We start from the raw sequence: 22,588 nt of genomic DNA on the forward strand, positions 1-22,588 counted from the left end.
TATACAACTTCCACATATTTCATCAGAACATGTTACGTCTTTGTCAGCCCACCACATACAGTCTAGAGTGTTGTCTTCATCTTAAAGCTAAAGTGGGAGTCTTTGTTTATGGTCTAGGTATCAGAAAGAGTGTCCTGTAACTCCAGAGGTTGGGTTCAAGCCTAGAAACTAACCAGTATCCAGCTTGCTGAAGTGTCCATGAGCAAGGTACTTTATCTCTATCCGGGACCCTCTCACCATAACGTTATTAGAGGATAGCTTGTTTTAAACTGGGTTTTTTTTGTGTTGCTAATACAGAGGGAAGAGTCAAATACAAGTCAAATGATTTTGCAACAACATGTTGACAACAGGCATCATGCTCGCAACCGTAACCGAACCAAAAGTGAAACAGAGGAGTGCATTTATATGATGTTTAAAACACGTACAACCAAAGACACCGCAGGTGAAAAAATAAAAGCAGGGCTGTTACAACGCTGTCTGCAAAACTGAATAACAGCCTGCTGAGTCTCAAAGCTGGATGTCTATTTCACTGCTGAAGACCATTTTATGATCTGATCTTGTCTGGTCTCCAGACCACGGCAAGTCATGTGGAGTACAAATACCTGTCTACAGACAAATGACCTAGGGAACATATGAATACAAACCATGACTATATTTTCAGGGATTGTTCTTAACTTGAAAATGGTGTTTTCAAAGTATGTGTTGGCATAACCCGTGATGCTGAATTAAGATGTTTCCTTCACGAAACTGGTGGAGTCACCTTGGTTGTTCTCCATCGTTGAAAACTGTTCTGTGTTCCTCAAAGAGACCCTCGAAGAAGTGTGCCTGAGTGGGTTTAATTAAATTGTTTATAGAAAAAGGTTCACACCAACTAAATGTTTTTCACCTGGCGTTGACACGCCACCTGTTGCGCTTGTTTGAATTGTGCATTTTCACTATTTTCTGCTGTGTTTTCCTCCCCTTTGTAGAACGTTAGATCACGATTGAATGGGAAGTCGAGCAAAACTAAGTAATTCGTTTTAACAGCTGGTCAAGTTGACACAGCAGAACAAGCTTAAGTGCAGGGTGCTTGGACTCAAGGTGCCGAAGCAGTTTTGAGGCTTGGTTGCCTCATTAGACAGCTTGTCTCCGCATATCACACACAGGGGCCTCGGAGCATGCGGGTCACCGGTCGCAATAAAGCCATATTTTAGGTACGACTCATCGTATTTCCTACTGAAGGAAGCTTTTTTTTGGGTGTCTCGGCCTCTGCTGTCTCTGCGTTATCGTCATTAGACCTTTTGTCTTCCTACCTCTTCCGGAGAAACTCTCAAGCGACGTTTGTTTTTATTTACCTGTACTCATGGTAGCTAGCTAGCTGCTAGTAGCGAGCTGACCGAGCGCATCTCTGAGTTATGAAGTTAGTAACCATCGGTCTGCCAGATGCCACGTGAACGAGTGATAAAATTGCATCATTGTACGCACTTCAAGTATCCGTTTCAAATGAAAAGCCCTCTAGCGAATATTGTATATCGTATTGTTTCCTTGCGGCCCGATGCCGGTCCCTGGCCCAGTGGTTGGGGACCCTTGAGATAATGGATGGATGGTGAGTTGCAATGTTGTTGTATGTATGTTATGTTAATGCGAGGAAAATATGCGCTGTGTGTTTCATATCCAAAGGTTACTTTAAAGGTTATGATACTTTTGGCTTATAAGCCTAACCTAAATTCCGGTCGTTATCAACCCACCCCCACCCCTCCCCCGGTCCACCAGAATATTGTCAATATTAAACCGGTCCGTGGTGCAAAAAAGGTTGGGGACCACTGGCTTAGATGAGTGATGAAACGTTTCTCTCAACGAATCTTGTGTCCAGATGAACTGATTCAACTTTCAGTGATTCATTCATCCATCCATCCATTATCCAAGCCGCTTATCTGCTCTCAGGGTCGGGGGGATGCTGGAGCCTATCCCAGCAGTCACTGGGCGGCAGGCGAGGAGACACCCTTGACAGACCGCCAGGCCATCACAACCCCCCCCCCCCACACACACACACATATTTACACCTAGGGACAATTTAGCACGGCCAATTTCACCTGACCTACATGTCTTTGGACTGTGGGAGGAAACCAGAGCACCTGGAGGAAACTCACGCAGACACACAGACAGACAGTGATTTATTCAGTGTGACAAATATGCAAAAATAGAGGAAATCAGGGAGGGGGGTAAATACTTTTTCCCGGCACTGTACATGTGATTGTGTGTATGGTCTGTTGACTTTCACTATTTTCTAACTGTAACAGGCGTGGCTTCTTCACCAGTGGAGTTCACCATGAGTACAAATGCTTGTCTGCAGACATATGGTGTAGAAAATATCCAGACCCCAACCAAGACTATACCTTCAGGGATCATTTCTATAGGTCTTAACTTGAGAAATGTGTTTCTAAAGTGTCTGGTCTCACCACCCACAATGAGAAATGTGTTTCTAAAGTGTCTGGTCTCACCACCCACAATGACGAGTTAAGATGTTTCCTTCAGAACATTAAGCTGGTGGAAGGACTTTCCTTCTTCCCTGCCATTGAAGACTTCAGTGTTTCTCAATGGAGCACATGATGGAGGACACATGTCCTGAGTGGGTGTCTTAAGTGACTGAGAAGGAAGTTCTGTTTCTATTTTCAAAAGCATTGTGAGGAAAACATGCATTAGGTAGTATCTTTCAGTGCTTCTTTGTTTTGGCAAACTCTTATTGCTATCTCAAAGACTTTCCATAATGACATGCAATGAAGTCATTTGAATGCTATTTTATATTCTTTATCATTGCCATGGATTTGTTTTGCTTTAACACCTACAATACACTCAGGTTCAAATAAAATAAACATGCTTTTTCAGTTCGAATTGTTTTTGAGTTATAACCTCCGTTACAGTTACTAAATATGAAGGAAGTGATGCAATGTAAAATCTGCCAATTTGGTGGCCATAAAAATCTAGCTGCTTTATTGTTGCAACTGGAAATTTTGCCCAACCAGTATTAGTGTGGATTTAATGTCTTCAGTGGAATGCCAAAGGCACGAGACCTTTGAAACATTTGAATTCATACATCAAAGTGATGTAAACTCTAAATTCCTCAATAATAACACCCAATAATGTCTTTATTTTCTTAGAAATAACCAAACAGGGTGGGTAAAGTCATTGATTTATTAATGGATTGGTCACTCTTCAGTTAGAAAGGACATTTCTCAAAAAAAAAATAGATATACTGTTCATTTTCTATATGCTTTATGGCAAGGAACTCTAGGCACATTAAAAAGAAGTAACACTGGGTATGCACATTGTGCTTATCAACTATTTAGAGGGGTGGGACCAAGTCATTGTTTTCCAAGTCACAAATAAGTCTCAAATCGTGGCACTCGAGTTTTCATTCAAATCCCAAGTCAAAAAAGGCAAGTACCAAGACAAGTCCCAAGTCCTAAAATTTTAACTTCAAGTTCTAAACTAGTCATTATGTGCGCTTCATCAAATTTAATGTCACTTCAAATTTTTGACAACATTAATATGCAAATTTTACACTAATCAAGAATTTTTTTGAAAAATTGTATTTATTACTGGGTGATTCAAAGTGGATCTGTAATTATGAACGTGAAGATCTGACTGGCTGCACATTTTTTAAAAGCATTCTATCTTTGGGCTCGGAGAAGGTATCAAGTCATTCAAGTCAAAAGGCTCAAGTCCAAGTGAAGTCATGAGTCATTGGTATTAAACTTGAGGTGCAAGTCATTTTCAATTTTGTCAAATCATTAAATTTGTGACTTGAGCCTGATTCAAGTCCAAGTCATGTGACTCAAGTCTTCACCTCTGCTAATTAGCATACCAAGGTCAGACACAAAGCTAAATCATTGTATTCATCTATTTTGGACTCTCTCCTTGCGACTGTACCATAGCAGGCCAAAACAGTCAACGCCGTTTTGATATTGGTCCATTCAGTTGAATTAAATTGAATTGAATTGAACTGACTTGAATTGATTTCAGTTCAAAATTTCCCCATCAAGAATGCTGGTACAACTGGGGCCTGAATCAAAGACTTTAACCCTTAGTCCTGGAATTGACAGGGTTAGACTCTGATTTCATAGCTTCACAGGAGATGTTTTGCTTCAATCCAATGAAGATCCACATCTGAATATATAGCCAAAAAAAGGGAGGGGATATGATTTAGGGCAGCTCCCAGACCCTAGGGAAGGAACTTGCTCACACAGATGCAGTGGGCATCTTTTAGAGGAAAAAACACCATGGTGATAAGAGTCAGAATGTCCAGGGATCCAAGACTATATTCAAAGGTCAGAGATATGGCCTAACAGACCAAAATCTAACAATGCTTTAAACTTGGTCAGCAAAAATTCAGTTCTAGAACATTCAACTGAGGCTGCAATCAGTGCCAGGTTAGATTTATTACAAACCAATGTATTATGAGTTCATAATACCAGCATATCTGAAAGTCTTTATCAGGCTGTGAAACAATCAGAGAGGCAGCCAACATGTTACATCAGCAAGTCATTGTACCGGAGTGGCAGGGCTATCTGAATGTTTGGATGTCAGTGGTATAGGCTGTGTATCATCAACATAGCAGTGGAGGGAAATGTCTCTGTGGAAAGTGTGGCGAAGACGGAACATTTCAACTCAAAAGGAGAGACCTGAAATTCAACCTTTAAGAAGGCCATGGGGAATGGCAGTGACTTTCCAGTGTGAGTAGCGGAGGATCAACGAGAAAGATATGAGCTGAGCCAATTCGCTGCAGCATCTTTGATGCCACCCCAGAAATTCAGGCAATCAACAGACATGTGGATCCACTGTGGCAAAGACTGCACTAAAATCCATAAAAGCCAGTCAGTAGTACAGATACATACATTCAAACAGTCACACCAGGGAGCTGCGTTCACTTCCTTGCTTAAGGGGAATTTACTGTAGTTGATGGGAGAGGAAAGAACATCACTCAGCCATTCCCCTCTATCAGGATTTTTCCAGATGGGTCAGGGCACTGGATTCACTAACTGTACCAGCAATCATACAGGAAGCACATCAGATTAATTATCTGGCCGCAGGAAAGCGAGGCAGGAGAAGGGTACATCGGACAAGCAGTCAGTGTTGACGATGACTTGCATGTCGCTAAACAAAGCTCTACGCTTATCTCCGCTGTCCCCCAGCTTCCTTTTCAGCTCTGTCAGATGCTGGAGGATGAGCTGACGCTCACGGCCCCTGACCAGGCCTCTGAAGTACAGCACGGCAGCCAGATGCTTCTTACTGTGGGTGAAGGGAGGAGAGATGGCATTTTAGGAAACCAGTAATAGCACAGTAAAACATTGCAATTGCTTTTTTTAATAAACTGTCTCCATGGTTGAGATACATTGAATGAAGTAGTGGGTTTGCCAAAAAAATTTTTTTTTAAAAAGCCTGCTCATCAAGTTTGTTGAAATCAAAAAGTAAAATAAAAATGTCTACAAAATACAAATGGACAGCACCTCAAACTACATACTACCCATACCACTCTAGAATATTAATATCTAACTACAACAGAAAATTAGTATATAGTGTGTTTACATGCTGATTTTATGTATGTGGGATGTGCCTGGCGGTATACTACCATGAGTAAGAAACTCAGTATGCAGCCAACGTTGCTCACTAGACACTGATCTCCCAGAATGCCTTGTGCCTGTGCTGTTCATCTTCGTTACAACTTGAAAACAACTGATGCACTTTGTACTAGGGCTGTAGTACTCGAGTACGGACCTGGTCTTGAGTCCGCATTTTGAAGGTTTTGGTTTTATCTCAGACTTCAGAACACAGTGACTTGGACTTGACTCGGTCTTGGACCGTGTGGACTTGTGTTAATTTGTTTTTACCACTGGCCATGTACAGGACTTTAATTTACTTTTATCAGTTTGAAACGACTACCCAACTTCCCCTGAGGAGATCAATAAAGTGCAATCTAATCTATTTCTTGTTTTAAGATGATCAATTTATGTCTCTGAAACACTGAAACATTCAGTCTTTGGTGGAGGAAAAAGAAGCCTAAATAATATTACAGTATTAATATATACTATATATATAGATTTTTTTTTAAATTTTGATATAAAAATAAGTTTGTCACATCCTTCTTGATAAGCGATTTAATCATACCAGCTAATTAACTTCTGATAAATTATTTGATAAATAGTATATTATTCAGAGAATGCCATCTGTTAACGCTTAGCTTTTGCTGGTTCACATCAGCAACTAATCACATTTTTGACAACAGGTATTCTCTGACTGCCAATCATAGTGAGGTTGAAAAGCTCTTGATCGTTCAATGATGTTGTCGTGACCTCTTGTCCTGGAGGGGCCTGGAGGTCAGTAACTATAGTTACTGGACAACAAAGATTTTGTTTCCTGAACACTTGGAGGTATTCTATGTATTTTGGGCTGATGCTCATGAAAATCACCTTAAAATGTTCCCATCACATACTGTTTTGTAGATATAACCTATTTTAATGATTTCCCATCATATTTTAAGTCTACTAGTATATCGCCCACAAAGCAAGCTGTTTTGGTCAGTCCAAGCATACCTAGGTATGCAAATGTTGTTTTAGGCATGCCTGGGCATGCTGAGTCAGGTTAGATTAGAGGTGGACAGCATAATCCAGGGAGGGCCGCTGTGGGTGCGGGTCAACTTATTCTATTAGTCAACCAATAGTCTTTGCTAAGGATGTTGATCTGTAGATTCAGGTGTGTAGCTGCTTGGTTGGAACAAAGACCTGCACCCAAACCAGCCTGTTCTAGATCATGTTGCACATCCCCGGAGGCTATAAAAACTGCTCACATTTACAGATGCCGTTTGGACACATGTTGATGCACATGTGAATAAGTTAATCATTGTAAATTACATTTCGGTGGCCTTACGCATAAGAAATGGGTAGCGATTGTACAGAAAACGGCTTGTGTTCTATCATAACAGGTGTCTGAAATTGAGATTTGACCAGAAATGTAAATTGCTTTGAGTGGCTGTTGCAGCTAGAAAAGCGCTGTATAAAATGCAACTTGATTGGTTGATTGATTGACTGATATACTTTAATGATCCGCATAGGGAAATTGCACTCTGCATTTAACCCATCCTAGCTGTGTAGCTAGGAGCAGTGGGCAGCCGCCGTGCAGCACCCGGGGACCAGCTCCAGTAAGTCTTGCCATACCTCGGTCAGGGGCACAGACAAGGTATTAACCCTAACATGCATGTCTCTTTTTGATGGTGGGGGAAACCGGATCACCCAGAGAAAACCTACCGTAGACACGGGGAGAACATGCAAACTCCACACAGAGGACGACCCCCAAGGTTGGACAACTGCGGGGTTCGAACCCAGGACCTTCTTGCTGTGAGGCGACAGCGCTAACCACTGCGCCGCAAGTATATTAATATATTATAAATACTATTTGACTTTTTTTTAACAAGGGTGGACTACTACAGTTACAGTCATTGTGTTTAATTGGACATCCACTGTTCTGGCATCTGTCTTTACATACGTTTTCTTTCCCATTGGCCTTGAGTTGGATTCATCGCCTTAATGTCTCGGACTTGATTAGCTTCGGTGTCAGAGTTCACTTGGATTCAACCCTCCAAAGACTGGGTCTACACTTGGTCTCATCTCTGATGGTCTTGACTACAAGGCTACTTTATGCAAACATGAATATCTAATTGATTTTGTTACTCCACAAACATTTAGATGAATTTAATATACCGTAGCGAATTCGGGGGGCAACCACAGGAACTGCCACAGCCAGGACGCGAACCCGTATCTCCCGCACCACTGGAGACATCGCTGACCGCTCGACTAAAGGGTCCGACCCGTTAGCCAAGGGCCAATGTGTCTACTTATCCATGCATGTTACAATACTATGCATATTTGAGATGGGAGTTAGCAAACCAGATAGCTAGCTGGTAATATTTACCCCTGAGGCAAATCTAGGCGAACAAGCAGGTTTCCGTTGTCTTGTGCTATTTGCCATTCACATGGGTTGGTAAAGGTTCAAGTTAAGAGTCGAGAGGGGATGAAACACTCACTCAGAGGTGTGACATACTGTTCGAGTATACTGTCGTCTATGCAGTCTCTCAGAAAGTTGAATCAGTTCATCTGGACACAACGTTTCCTCATTCATCTAAGTGACCTCTTCAGTCTAAGCTGACTGCAGGTATCCTCACCCTTACAGTTGCAGTATTGTTTATAAGGGTAATTCAGACTTTGGTTATCTGGAAAAACATTCAACACAGAATACTTCTTACATGTTTTTTGCTCGCTGAAAAGCATGAGAATCTTAATATTTCATGTTGCTGTTACATGAATCTCAAAAACTTGACTGCATGGCAAAGCCCCACTCATCTAGCATTTAAATTCATTCATTCATCTTCAGCCGCTTCTCCGGGGTCACGTCGCCGTGGCAGCAAGCTAAGTAGGGCACTCCAGATGTCCCTCTCCTCAGCAATGCCCCCCAGCTCCTCCTGGGGGACCCCAAGGCGTTCCCAGGCCAGACTGGACATGTAGTCCCTCCAGCGAGTTCTGGGTCTACCACGGGGTTTCCTCCCAGTTGGCTGTGCCCGGTAAACCTTCAAAGGAAGGCGCCCAGGAGGCATCCTAATCAGATGCCCGAACCACCTCAACTGGCTCCTTTCGACGTGAAGGAGCAGTGGCTCTGCTCCAAGCTCCCTCCGGATGTCCGAGCTCCTCACCCTATCTCTAAGGTTGAGCCCAGACACCCTACGGAGGAAACTCATTTCAGCCGCTTGTATTCATGATGTCACCCTTTCGGTCACTACCCAAAGCTCATGACCATAGATGAGGGTTGGAACGAAGATTGACTCGTAAATTGAGAGCTTTGTTTTCCGGCTCAGCTCCTTCTTCACCACAATGGTCCGGTGCAACGTCCGCATTATTGCTGATGCTGCACCAATCCACCAATCTGCATTTAAGTTGACTACTGTTTATAGTTTGAGTTAGGTTCGCAGAAAATACCAAAATTTTTTTTTGATAATTATGGATTCTGAATTTGTAGATACCAATGACGTCTTTCAGTACTTCCCACATTAAAAAACTGCCTGTTCTGTCCAGCCAGTTGAGTTTTTACATGCACAATATTTGACTTACAGCTGCAGACTCAACTGGCAAGCCAAGTCATATTGACTTCACTGCTTTGTAATTTGCGTGCAAGAAGACCTCCTTTTTTTAAATATGGGAACCACCACCCCAGTCTGCCACTCCATAGGTACTGTCCCTGGCCTGGTCGGCTGGCCTGTGAGGGCAAGCGTTCTGCTTGTGCCCCACATCCCCACATTCAAAACATTTCATCCTGCCTGTGCTAGCACACAACATGTAATGTCCCTACCCATGTTTCACTCTGAAGGAAACCTCCAGCGTCTGTGACGGACTAGTCAGACACATGAACACCTGTCTCCGGAGGAATTGGACATGTTTTCGTTTATCATTCATACAGCCTAACCCCACAGTCCTAAAACTGTTCACCAGCTTCCCAAAGTGCTGCAGCTCCCGCTCCAACACCTCATTGGAAATGAACGGGGAACACCAGAGACAGTGACCCGGGTGGAAGCCATGACGAGCGGGGAAACCTGCAGATAGACACCATTCAGAGAGATGCCGCTCGCTATTAGCTCAGCCACAAAATGCTCCTCTTTCAGGAGCAGGGCGAACCGTCTATATCGGAACAGATGGATCGGGCTGAACCCGCACTCCATGTCGGATAGAGACAGAAAGTGTTTCCAAGGACGCCATCTCTCTCAGACTGAAAAAAAAAACTAAGACAAACAAAACACACAGACTACAGCAAATGTATCCCACGACCAGAAAAAAAACTACTACAAATTGAATAAATACATCGAACTAACTAAAAGCAGGTCACTCTCACCAAACACATTCACTCACACACTGACTCCCAGCATGCACCAAGAGCGAGAGAGCACGAGAGAGTGTGCAAGAGATCTCTTGCACACGTTTTCTCTCAATCACACTGTACTAGTCTTTGCCCACGCAACAGGTGTTACTGTTTCACTTTAATTGGAAAGACATTGTTTTGTCATAGAGATAAGTAATGGCTCTTTAGTTCAATAAAATGCCTTTTTTCTATTATGTTTCATGGATTATGTTCAACAAAAACAGTTTTTATATTTTGTAGAAATGTGTAGAGCTTTGTGTGGTACTGACTTGAGGCCAAAAAACCCCGTGTGTCATCATTCTTTCCTCTGCACTGTATTTCCTGAGTAATCTGCAGTTGGATAAATTAAAAACAAAATAATTAGTCGGTAAATCTTATTGACACATCCTCTTCCTGTTCTGTTCCCCGTTAAGCTGGCCTACATTCCCTTTCAGGCAGTGAGTGTTATTGTCCTCAGTGCAACGTGACCTATATATCAGAGCAACTCAGATGGACAACAGTGCTCAACGGGTAACCTCAGCATTGTTACTTACCATCAAATATAGCAAAATTGTGTTGTCAGTAGACTTGAAATTTGAAATATTTTACCTTGGCTCAGGTTTTGTGTTACATATATCATACATAAGCAGTATGTCTAGCACAATAATGTGTTACCACACCGATAACACAGTATTGTGCACAGTATTGGTTGTGGTAACACAAGACTTTGGGAGGGTTGTAAGTGAAGAGAACAGTGGTAGTGGACTGTGTGTGTGGGATGAAGGTGACAGTGCTGTGGTAAAACTCCTCACCCCAGATTCTCACAAGTCTGGCACGTCACACTTCAATTCATCTCATATTTCATTGACTTAACGCGCTGGATCCCACGTATGTCGCCTACGCATGGGTCTCGCTGTCTCTGATTGCCCCATACCAAGTCAACAACTTGGAGGGGGTTGATCATAGTGTGTGTTTTCCCCGGAAAAGAGAAAAAGCATTGATTTGCTCCATCAATGTGACCTGCTCTCGGGGTCATGGGACGCTGGAGCCTATCCCAGCAGTCATAGGGGGGCCCGGGGGCGTGATGTTTTTTTGTTTTTGTTTTTTATAATCAAACAGGAAGGAAATCCTGGGCCCACACAAACGTGTTTTCGGCTCACAAAAAAACCCAACTGTTTACTACCCCTTTAATTATTCCATATCGTGACTTTGTTCTCTTCGAGGGATGCTTTCCATCCATGCACTTTAAGGTATTGTGCATGCATGACCAGCAGTAAGCTTAGCCTGCCCCGCTTCCGTGTCCTGTCAGACCGCCCTTGGCGTGTCCTCTTTGGGCACAGCTCCACGCAGGGTCTTAGTCCCTGGGCCCACAGGCCGCAGCAGACCAAGCTCTTCCAGCCGATCCAGCGCCAGCTCTCCCAGCCATCAAATGAAGACAAACTTAGATGCAGACGTGGACAAAGACACTGCATGGATGGTACTAAGTGAGGCCGCTGCAAACGTGAATTCGCACCGCCATCTTCCCACACCGGTACTGGGTGAGGCTGCTGCAAATGTGAATTTGCACCGCCATTGTCCCACACCGAAAGCAGAACAAGTACGTGAACAATACCAAACTCCACCCATCCAGCAACACAGATTATGAAATCACTAACCATCATGCAATGCTCTAGCCAATAACCCTGTTATGTCTGCACACATTGACAGCGCTGCATTTGATTTGGCGCTGTTCTACTGTGCTGGGATCGATTGGTGATGCCTGCGGGCTCTGGGTTGTTTGATCGGGTCTGAGGTTGTGTCGAGCGACAGCGCCGTGTCCTGACGTGATTTCTAAACACAATATTGGCGACGAGTATGGCTGATATCTCTCTCCCACCACCTGCCCCCTTCCTGGCGAGCCTCCGGTACCATGGACTCGCTGGCTACATAGTTTTGAAAATTACCTCATAGCCACAGGGCCCGACGACGTGAGCCAGGCTAGGAAGACGGCTCTGTTGCTACACTGCTTGGGAGCAGAGGGTCATTGTGGGCTCAGGACTCTGGGGAACATCACAAACTTTGACGAAGCTGTGGGACTTCTGAACACCCATTTCGCTGCTCCACAGAGTGCCCTCCTTCGGCGATTTATATTCCGTCAGCGACACCAACTGCCTGGTGAGTCTGTGCAGCAGTATGTAGCTAATTTGCGAGGGCTAGCTAGCTCATGCAAGTTTGGCGCGCTTCAGGACGAGATGGTTCGCGACCAGCTAATCGAACACACTAACAACGCAAAGGTGCGTGAGACTCTCCTGCTGGAAAAAGACGATCTGCTGCTGTCCAGAGCAATTACCATCGCACTACAAGTTGAGGGAGCAGCTGAGTGTGCTGCTATGCTAAATACACAGCAAGTGGCCACCTCCAATCAAGCTGCCAACGACTCCTCCCTCTACTCACGGCTGCCCCTCGGGACGCAACCCAGCCAGAGCGAGGTGGGTGCCGACTCCACTGAGGACGTCCTGCAACTGCAACGACGGCGTTCTCGGCCCCGCCCTCAACAGTCCTGTGGTAACTTTGGATCTCGGTCTCATGCTTGAAGGGCTCAGAACTGCCCTGCCCGTGGCCAGACATGCCGTAGCTGCGGTAAGCAAAATCACTTTGCCAACGTCTGTCGATCTTCCCCGGCTGGGTCAGAGGGCCACACCCCCGAGTCTTCAGCTGCCATCATTCACAAGGCTAGCTCTGGGCCAGTGTCATTCAAATCATGCACAGTCAACATTAATGATGTGTGCATCCCCCTGCTGTTTGACACCGGTGCAGGTGTGTCTCTCCTGAACGTTGATACTTACAGTCAAATTTTCAGTTCACTGCCACTGTCCGCACCCTCAGCTGTCCTCTGTGGGTATGGTGACTCAAAAATCGATCTGGTTGGCTCTCTCCAAGTGACTGTCCGCTATGGAACCAAGCTGGTGCCCAATGCAGTTTTTCATGTGGCACGCCGTGGGGCCAACCTGATGGGCCTCGACCTGTTCTCCGCTCTGGGGTTCTCCCTCTTAGACACAAGGGGGGCAGCAATCCTGACTGTTGCCACGCCTTGGCAGCAGAAGTGGCCATTACTGTTTGTGGGGCTGGACTGCCTCTCTGCCTTCGCCCATCAACCTCTCCTCAACCCTGCTGTGAAACCTGTCATCCAACTGCTGCGTCACATCCTGTTGGCTCTCCGTGATGGGGTCTCCGTCGAGCTGCAACAACTGCTGGAAGCTGGCATCATTGAACCGGTGGACGCGTCACCTTGGGTCTCAAACCTCGTGGTGGCTAAGAAGAAGTCCGGGGGCTTGCATGTCTGCGTCGATCTACGTGCAGTAAATAAGGTAGTGGTCCCTGATAAGTATCCACAGCCCACCTCAGAAGAACTCACTGCTCAGTTCTATGGCTCTGAGGTGTTCTCCAAGCTCGACCTCAGACAGGGGTACTTACAGGTGCCCCTCCACCCCAGCAGCCGAAACCTCACAGCCTTTGTGACACATGCAGGAGGGTTTCGCTACACCAGGATGCCTTTCGGTCTCAGCGCCGCCCCTAACTGCTTCCAGAAAGTCATGGTCTCTGTGCTGGCTGGCATACCGGGCATGGCCATTTATCTGGACGATATAGTGGTACACGGGCCCACCAGTTAAATCCACGACAAGCGCCTCAACATGGTCTTCGCAGCCCTGTCCAAGCACAAGCTAACTCTCAATGCTGAGAAATGTGTCCTCTCTGTGCCAGCCATCGAGTTCGTGGGGTTCCGGCTGTCAGCGAGCAGTGTAACTCCACTAGAATCCAATGTGGACGCCATTCAGGCCATCCCTGAGCCCAGCTCGGCCACCCAGGTCGCCTCCTCCCTGGGTATGACAGGCTACTACCTGAGGTTTCTTCCCCAGTACTCTGCGGCCACAGCCCCCCTGCACCAGCTGCTGCGTAAGGACGAGCCATGGGTGTGGTCAAAGGCATGCAATGACGCTGTGCATGAGCTCAAGACTCAACTGACTTCACCACCACTGTTGGCTCACTTCGACATCTCCAGCTCCACCTTCGTGACCTGTGACGCATCAGCCACAGCGATAGGAGCTGTGCTGTCTCAAACCCAGAACGGTGTGGAAAAGCAGCAGTACTCCGTGGGTGAGCGTGAGGCGTTAGCCTGCATCTGGGCTTGTGAAAGGGGGCACCTCTACCTCTATGGCCGCTCCTTCAACCTCCGGACAGACAACCAGGCCCTGACAGCGCTGCTGTCCACATCTGGGACAGGCCACAAACCCCTGAGGCTGCACCACTGGTCTGACCGCCTCCGCCAGTACAACTTCAGCCTGCAGTTCACCCCAGGCAGAGACAATGTTGTCACTGACCTGCTCTCTCGCTCTGTCTCCACCCCAGCTCCACAGACGGACACTGACTGTGTGGAAAAGGACATTGTCCAAATGCTACACACACCCCTCCAGGCCACTGTCCCTCTGCAGGAGCTGAGGGCAGCCTCCAAACAGGACCCTGTCCTCTCCCAGCTCTGCACCTACATCCAGAACGGCTGGCCTCACAAAGGTCCCAGAGGAGCTGGCTGCGTTCGCCCGAGTCAGACAGGAGCTCTCCTGCTGGAACGACACCTGCGTGGCACGTGGGTTTTGCAGAGTGGTCCCAGCGGCTCTCCGTGCGCGTGTTTTGAATATGGCGCATGAAGGCCACCTGGGCATTGTGAAACTGAAACAGCGCTGCCGAGACCTGGTGTGGTGGCTGGGGATAGACAGAGATATTGAGGTTCTGGTGAAGGACTGTTCTGCCTGCCTTGTGAGTGGTAAGACTGGCCACTAGGCAACCCCTGCAACCTCTCGCCTGGCCCTCTCAGCCCTGGGAACACCTGCAGTTGGACATCTGTGGTGAGATACATGGAGTTCCCCACCACCAGCGCTTCATGGTGGTCGCCTACGATCTACACTCAAAATGGCCTGAACTCATCACTTCTGGCACTGTGACCTCACAGGTCATCATCAACTTCCTGTACTCTCTCTTCTCTCACTGGGGCCTCCCAAAGACCATCACCACTGACAACGGTCCTCAGCTGGTCTCTGCTGAGTTCACTGCTTATCTCGAAAATAAGGGCATCCGTCATATACACACTGCGTATTATCACCCCCAGGCCAATGGCGGCGTTGAACGTTTTCACCAGTCACTGAAGAACGGCCTCAGAGCACACATGGCCCAAGGGTGCTCTTTCATGCAGGCCATCCGTCACACTCTGCTGCACTATCGGGCCACACAGCACTCGACCACAGGCATTTCCCCAGCCTCTCTCATGCTGGGCCGGGAACTGTACATGCCCCTTGACAGGCTCTGTCACTCGTCAGCAGATGTGGATGAAGCAACGGTTTGACCAGTCAAAACGAACCAGGGTGCCAGACATCAATGCGTCAGACTGGGTCAGGGTTCGCAGGCCCCACAGGGACAATAAAATTGCTTCATACTGGTCCTCTCCTCTCCAAGTCACCCGTCAGCTGGGCCCAGCCACCTACCTCCTCAGCGATGGCACTCGGTGGCACTCCAGTCGTCTGCGGAAGGTGTCAGCTCCGCCACACACAGCTGGTGACACAACCTTAGCCATTCCCTCAGCATGGCGAGACGCCCCGGGGCTTCATGCAGCTCCTACATGGGCCCTAGACATTCCTGGGCCTCAGCTTCCCCTGCCTTCCCCCTCCCCACCTCGGCCTGCCCAGCCTCAGGCCGCCTCGCGACCTGTTCGCACACGTTTACGCCTTGGCCACCTAGAGGACTTTGTGTCAACCTTTCATGTTTGAAATTCTGCCGGGGGGGGGGGGGGCTGTGATGTCTGCACACTGGATCACCAGTTCTGCAATTAGTTAATGATAGCATTGTTCTGTTGTGCTGTGATTGATTGATATGTGTTGCCTAGTGATTCTGTGATTGTTTAATCTTTGAAATGTGATGTCTGCACACTGGATCACAACTGCTGCATTTGGTTGATGTTGGCATCGTTCTATTGCGCCTGGAATGATGTGTGATGCCCAGTAGTTCTGTTATTGTTAAATCCTGCCGGGGGGGGGGGACTGTTATGTCTGCACACATCGACAGTGCTGCGTTTGATTTTGCACTGTTCTAGTGTGCTGGGATCGATTGGTGATGCCTGATGGCTCTGGGTTGTCTGATCGGGTCTGCTTGTGACGCTGGGTCAGTCAAAATAAACAATGCAACGCAGAGGTTGTGTCGAGCGACTGCGCCGTGTTCTGACGTGATTTCTAAACACAATAACCCCCCCCCCTCCAAAAAACAAAAAATCCGATAATGCTTACGTGATATCTGGGTAGTTCTCCACCAAAGGCTGCAGGTGGTTTTTTATGTCAGTGTTGTTTTTCTGTCCGATGATGTCACTCAGGTGATCGCCCACATGGTAGAGCCATTCATGGGTGGACTCCTATGAGAGATAATAAAAATAGAGCACACGTTGCAATTCAGCCTCACGCAAAACCAGTCACTTAAGCTTCTCTTATATTTCCCTTGAATTTGCTCTTGTGAGAAGCGCACGAGAGAAATTTTGTCCGATTTTTTACGAAACAATCGTCGAACGTCACTTGTTTGTGAATTGAGTGCACGTGCTGGCGAACCTAATATCAGGGAACAAAAACCTGATGAAGGTCGCCAAAAGATTTCTTTGTGTGGGGGCGTCCGGGTAGCGTAGCGGTCTATTCCGTTGCCTACCGATGTGGGAATCGTCGGTTCGAATCCCCGTGTTACCTCCGGCGTCCCTACAGACACAATTGGCTGTGTCTGCAGGTGGGAAGCCGAATGTGGGTATGTGTCCTGGTTGCTGCACCAGCGCCTCCCCTGGTCGCTCGGGGGTTACTGGGGGGAATAGAGTGATCCCCCCACGCGCTACATCCCCCTGGCTAACGCGCTACGTCCCCCTCACTGTCAGGTGAAAAGAAGCGGCTGGCAACTCCACGTGTATCGGAGGAGGCATGCGGTAGTCTGCAGAACCTCCCCGGATCGGCAGAGGGGGCGGAGCAGCGACCGGGACGGCTCAGAAGTGTGGGGATACAATTAGGGAGACAAAGAGGGGGGAACTCCAAGAAGAAGAAAAAAAAGGGTTTTTTTTGTGTGCACTTTTTACAGAACGACAAAACTGATCTGTGCACAAACAGTTGCTGCATGAGGCCCAGTGAGTGCTGCAGGCAGGGCTGGAGTTATTCTGAGTTTTGTGGGCGTCACTAAAACAACTAACGTTATGTTAGGGGCGGATATAAATAGATAAAAGTCTAGTGGGTGCACTTTCTGTCTGTGTGTGTGTGTGTGTGTGTGTGTGTGTGTGTGTGTGTGTGTGTGTGTGTGTGAGAGAGAGAGAGAGCGAGAGAGAGAGAGAGAGAGAGAGACTTCACTGCTCATTACATGGTCCAGCACTTTCACACACACACACACACACACACAGCAGCCAACGTGATCTGGGATATTTTTTGCAATTTGGACTAATGCGATTTATCCCGATACCTATCTAACACAATAGATCAACACATAATACCTTCCTAAAATCACTAAAACGTTTTCACACCAGAAGAAAGAGTGTAGACATCACACCCAGAGCAGACATGCCGTGTCTGTTGGTGTCCTCTGTGTCAAAAAGACATCTGCCTGATTTTGATAATCTGGGACAGGTCACTTTGTAATCTGGGACACTTGTGTTAGGCTTTAAAAAAAAGACTAAATCACCTTGCTTTATGCATGCCAAGCTTGGTATCACCACTTTTTAAATGATGAAAAAGTTACGGCAACAGAAAGCTGAATGAGAAAATATACATAGAGATGTCATTAATTCATATAAACATATAAAGAGTCATAATATTTTTTCATGAAGAACGAGCCTAAATGAAGAAACTATCAAGAAAAATACTTTCTAGTGGGGGCATCCGGGTGGCGCGGCGGTCTATTCCCTTGCCTACCGACGAGGGGATCGCCGGTTCGAATCCCCGTGTTACCTCTGGCTTGGTCGGGTGTCCCTACAGACACAATTGGCTGTGTCTGCAGGTGGGAAGTCGGATGCGGGTATGTGTGTCCTGGTCACTGCACTAGCGCCTCCTCTGGTCGGGGGGGGGAATAGCGTGCTTGTAAACGCAACATCCATTGCACGTTGTCCGTCTTGGGAGAGAGCTCCCTCCTCCATTGCTCTCCCTGAGGTTTCTTCCTATTTTTTCTCCCTGTTAAAGGTTATTTTTAGGGAGTTGTTCCTTATCCGATGCGAGGGTCTAAGGACAGGATGTTGTGTTGCTGTAAAGCCCCTTGAGGCAAATGTTTAATTTGTGATAGTGGGCTATACAAATAAAATTGGCTTGACTTGACATTTTCATCTTCTTGGGAGATAAAGGGTTTCCTCCCGAGTATGTGCTTGTGGTCCGCTGTGCCTCTGACTCTTCGCCGAAGTGTTGACTTCGGAACATTTCAAGCCCTGGCCAAAAAACGAAGCTGAGGGACTCTGATACCTGCCTCCACCAGCTCCCTGTACTCAGCTATAGCTCCCTTCATTCTAGTCTCACTCCATTGGTTTAGCTTCTTCCCACTTCCCTCATTTCCCGCTCTTTCTCGCTTTTTCCGTTGCCCTCTGTTGCCATTGTGTACTGTAATAAGCTAACTGCTAGCCCATGCAGACCGGCAGTTCCAATAACCAAGAACACCGAGGGAAGTCTGGCTGTGGCCTTGCAGCGGAGTGCGGGGAGGTGTGTCAAGAGTGTCTGGCTGGGAGAGCTGGCGCTGGATCGGCTGGGAGGGCTTGGTCTGCTTCGTCCGGTTGCCACCGGGACCACGGCCCCTGCCTGGAGCTGCGCCCGAGGAGGAGACACGGAGGGCGGTCTGACAGGATGCGTAATCAGGGCAGGCTAGGCTAACTGCTAGCCCAAGCAGACCGGCGATTCCAAGTCATCCTGGCTGGCGTTTGTTCCCTTGGACAGTGATTTTTTTAAATCTTTATTTTATTGATTTGATGGATGAACATGTGCGTTCTTGTAGTTCCTGAATGTGTTTTGTCTGTTTGTTGCACTGTTGTGGGCTGGGGGAAATGGCATTTCGTTTCACCTCATGTGCGCAAGTACATGAGGTGAAACAACAAATAAAGTGTTCCTGATTCCTGATTCCTGATACCTTTCATTGAGTCGATCATATTTTCATATTTTAGCTGACTAATACTGTTTATGTGTGTGCGTGTGCGTGTGCGTGTGTGAGAGAGAGAGAGAGGAGGATCAGGTATGGCAGTGATGGACAGAGAGAGAGAGAGAGAGAGAGAGAGAGAGAGAAAGAAAGAGAGTGAGAGAGCGAGCAAGAGAGAGAGAGCGAGAGAGAGCAAGAGAGCGAGAGAGAGAGAGAGAGAGAGAGTGTGTGTGTACGTGTGCATGTGTGTGTGTGTGTGTGTGTGTGTGTGTGTGTGTGTGTGTGTGTGTGTGTACGCATGCGTGCGCGTATACGGAGCATTGAGTAGTTAACTGTTGGGGGCTAGTTGGCAGGCTAACGTGGCTGGAGAGCTAACTTGTTATGTGCTAGCTAGCTGGTGATATGCTGGCACTAGCAAGCCAAATAGCTCACAAAATTAGCTGGGTCACTGCAGTTAGTTAAGTACCAGCTAACAATCTAGCTAGCTCGGTCACTTACCAGACAATCAGACTGTATTTGTACAAAGAACTCCCTGTCTGACAACTGCAGACCGTATGCTACGTCTCCTTAGTTAATCATTTCATACTCCAGCAAAGCAGGGTTATATAAAATTAAATGATGTGACAGAATAACTATGTATGCAACTTCAGGAAATTCCTAAACGCATATCTTCCCCATTTAAAGAACTTAAATTACTGTCGCAGATTACCCAAAGCGTGCTGTCCCATCCTCAATTGTATTTGACAAAGTGGGACAACTAAAAAAAGTTTGGAAAAAAAAACCTTAAACACATTTCCAACACTTTAATGCATATTTTGTTGCTTGTATAGATCACAAACATATTTTGATAAGAATTAGGACCATTGTCTTATTTATGGCAGATTTATATCCTTAACTTTAATCTTGTCAGAACCCTATGTCACTGACCTTGTCATGTAATTTCCAGGGGAGCTTCTGACTGACAAGTGCCCTGCACCCTTCTGTGACATCACCCCCATGAAGTCATTTGATTTCAGTCACAGGACATCCATGCTAACTCTATACTAAGTCCTGTTGCCTAGATTTTGTTAGAAAAGGAAATAAACACACTGGAGTTTAGGTGTCCCAGATTACCCAAATTCACCCTACTTGCCCCAATTGCATCGAGTAGATTGCAACAACCTGAAACTGCCTGAGATGTCTGCGGTATTGCGAAAACAAAGTTTCAATAGCCTGAAATACGCCAACCCCGGCCCGGCGCTGGGATGAAATGACTGGCTACACGCAAGATAATGTTGGTCAATACATGTAGCAGCTTCTCCTTTCAAATTTGTTTGAACATCTCCGGCTTGCATGCTCTCAACAGGTGTAGTTGGCGCAATATGGTGGCTTGTGGTGAAGTGCAGCCATGCTGTCATTCACGAAAGACTGTGTTGCTTTAGTTCTTTCAGAAAACGTGTTTCTTTTAGCCTATTTATCTCACTGACGTAAATAACACTCATTATATTGAAAAATGCATAATTTGTGATTTTAAAAAAATCATTGTGGGCTTTCAGGTAGCATTGCGGTCTATTCCATTGCCTGCCAAAACGAAGATCGTTGGATCGAATCCCCATGTTACCTCCAGCTTGATCGGGGGATCCCTACAGACACAATTGGCCGTGTCTGCAGGTGGGAAGCCGGATGTGGGTATGTGTCCGGGTCGCTGCACTAGTGCCTACTCTGGTCGGTCGGGGCGCCTGTTCGGGGGAGAGGGGGGACTGGGGGGAATAGCATGATCCTCCCATGCGCTACGTCCCCCTGGTGAAACTCCTCACTGTCAGGTGAAAAGAAATGGCTGGTGACTCCACATGTATCGGAGGAGGCATGTGGTAATCTGCAGCCCTCCCCGGATCGGTAGAGGAGGTGGAGCAGCAACCGGGACAGTTCGGAAGAGTGGGGTAATTGGCTGGATACAATTGGGGAGAAAAAATGAGGATAATCCCCCCCTCCAAAAAAAATCATTGTTGGTCATGTATTAGGGACCCCCACAGATGTAGGATTTTACTGCTTATGGGAGCTCAGCTCCCACTGGCTCCCACATAATTGGAACCCAGGTTGCAGAGGAGTTTAATTGTATGGATGTGTGTGTGTGTGGGGGGGCTGTGTCTCAAAAGCCACACACGTTTGATACTCAGTGCAGGTGAAAACACAAGCTAGACTGGTACATTTCAATTGCTGCCATGGGATAAGGGCTTATGGAGTACCCTTTAAACAATACCCTTTAATTTATTCGTTGCCTACAAAAATGTGGTGTGCCACAGGTCATTACCATGTCCTTAAATAGCTCCTTGAGTTCAGCCCACTGTTTTCGAATCTTTCTGGCTGCTTTCTCGTGTTTGCGGTTCTTGCACGAATAGTTGTTTGTCATCAGCTGGGAAATATATTCCTTCACCGTGTGGTAGTGCAGTCTGTCCACCAGAGTCTGTTGGCAAGAGATAATAGGGAGACACGAGGCATTATATTACAAAATAACAGGATGGGGAAAAATAAAGGAAATGAAACCTTGACCTGAAGAAAGTTTTTATGATTCATGTGACAAACGGGATTCAGATCATCTGATGGATCCCCCCCCCCGCCCCCACTCACACACTTCCTGCTATTCATCGACTCCCAGTGCCTCGATGTTTATATGTCACGTGAATGCCTATTCCGCTAAAATGTGCTGTGCTTCCCAGACATTAATCAAAAAGTAAAAATGACTTCCCCCATGTAATTCAGCTCTCAGCACCAAATACCGTTTATATACCCTCCCACGTTTTCCCCTGAAGCCCTGCTGATGGACTGGCACCCTGTCCGGGGTGTCTCACTGCCTGCCGCCCAATGACTGCTGGGATAGGCTCCAGCATCCTGCGACCCCGATTGGGATAAGCGGCTTGGATGATGGATGGATGGATGTACACTACATGGCCAAAAGTATGTGGACACCCCTTCTAATGAGTGGATTTGTCTACTTCAGCCACATCCATTGCTAGTAGATGCATAAAATCAACCATACAACCATGCAGTCTCCATAAACACACATTGGAAATAATATGGATCATATTGAAGAATGTGGGACTGTCATAGGATGCTACCTTTCCAACAAGTCAGTTGGTAAAATTTCTGCCCTGCTAGATCTGCCCCGGCCAAGAAGAAAGCCACTTTTATTTTTTCATTGTACTGGTTACAACGAATGTGTTCTCTGCATTTAACCCATCCTATGGTATAGGAGCAGTGGGCAGCAGCAGCAACCGGGGACCAACTGCAGTTCTTCTTTCCATTGCCTTGCTCAGGAGCATAGACAGGACTATTAACCCTAACATGCATGTCTTTTTGATGGTGGGAGGAAACCGGAGCACCCGTAGGAAACCCACACAGACACGGGGAGAACATGTAGACTCCACACAGAAAGGACCTGGGACGGCCTGGGGTTCGGAGCCAGGACCTTCTTGCTGTGAGGCAACAGTGAGCCACTGTTATTGTGAAGTGGAAACGTCTCAAGCAACAACAGCTCAGCCATGAAGCA

At 46.8% G+C, this 22,588-nt stretch overlaps 1 protein-coding gene and 1 pseudogene across 2 annotated transcripts in view; one reads left to right on the forward strand and one right to left on the reverse strand.

Annotated features, from left to right (window-relative positions):
• The first annotated feature begins 2,365 nt into the window (after positions 1-2,365).
• Positions 2,366-2,613, forward strand: LOC130126899 (small nucleolar RNA U3; annotated as a pseudogene).
• Positions 2,614-3,170: 557 nt separating this feature from the next.
• The window catches only part of exoc3l4 (exocyst complex component 3-like 4), a 46,597-nt gene continuing 27,179 nt past the window's right edge, over positions 3,171-22,588 (reverse strand). Inside the window, exons 12-14 of one of the 2 annotated variants that reach the window (XM_056296094.1) lie at positions 21,353-21,505; positions 16,224-16,345; positions 3,171-5,268 (exon numbers count right to left, since the gene is read on the reverse strand). In XM_056296094.1, the coding sequence (XP_056152069.1) occupies positions 5,052-5,268; positions 16,224-16,345; positions 21,353-21,505 (492 nt within the window). In that variant the 3' untranslated portion in view covers positions 3,171-5,051. The remainder of the gene's footprint in view (positions 5,269-16,223; positions 16,346-21,352; positions 21,506-22,588) is intronic. The other variant, XM_056296095.1, reaches the window with a different exon arrangement.

This window comes from Lampris incognitus, chromosome 16, assembly GCF_029633865.1.
Source record: "Lampris incognitus isolate fLamInc1 chromosome 16, fLamInc1.hap2, whole genome shotgun sequence".
In the NCBI taxonomy this organism is placed as follows: domain Eukaryota; kingdom Metazoa; phylum Chordata; class Actinopteri; order Lampriformes; family Lampridae; genus Lampris; species Lampris incognitus.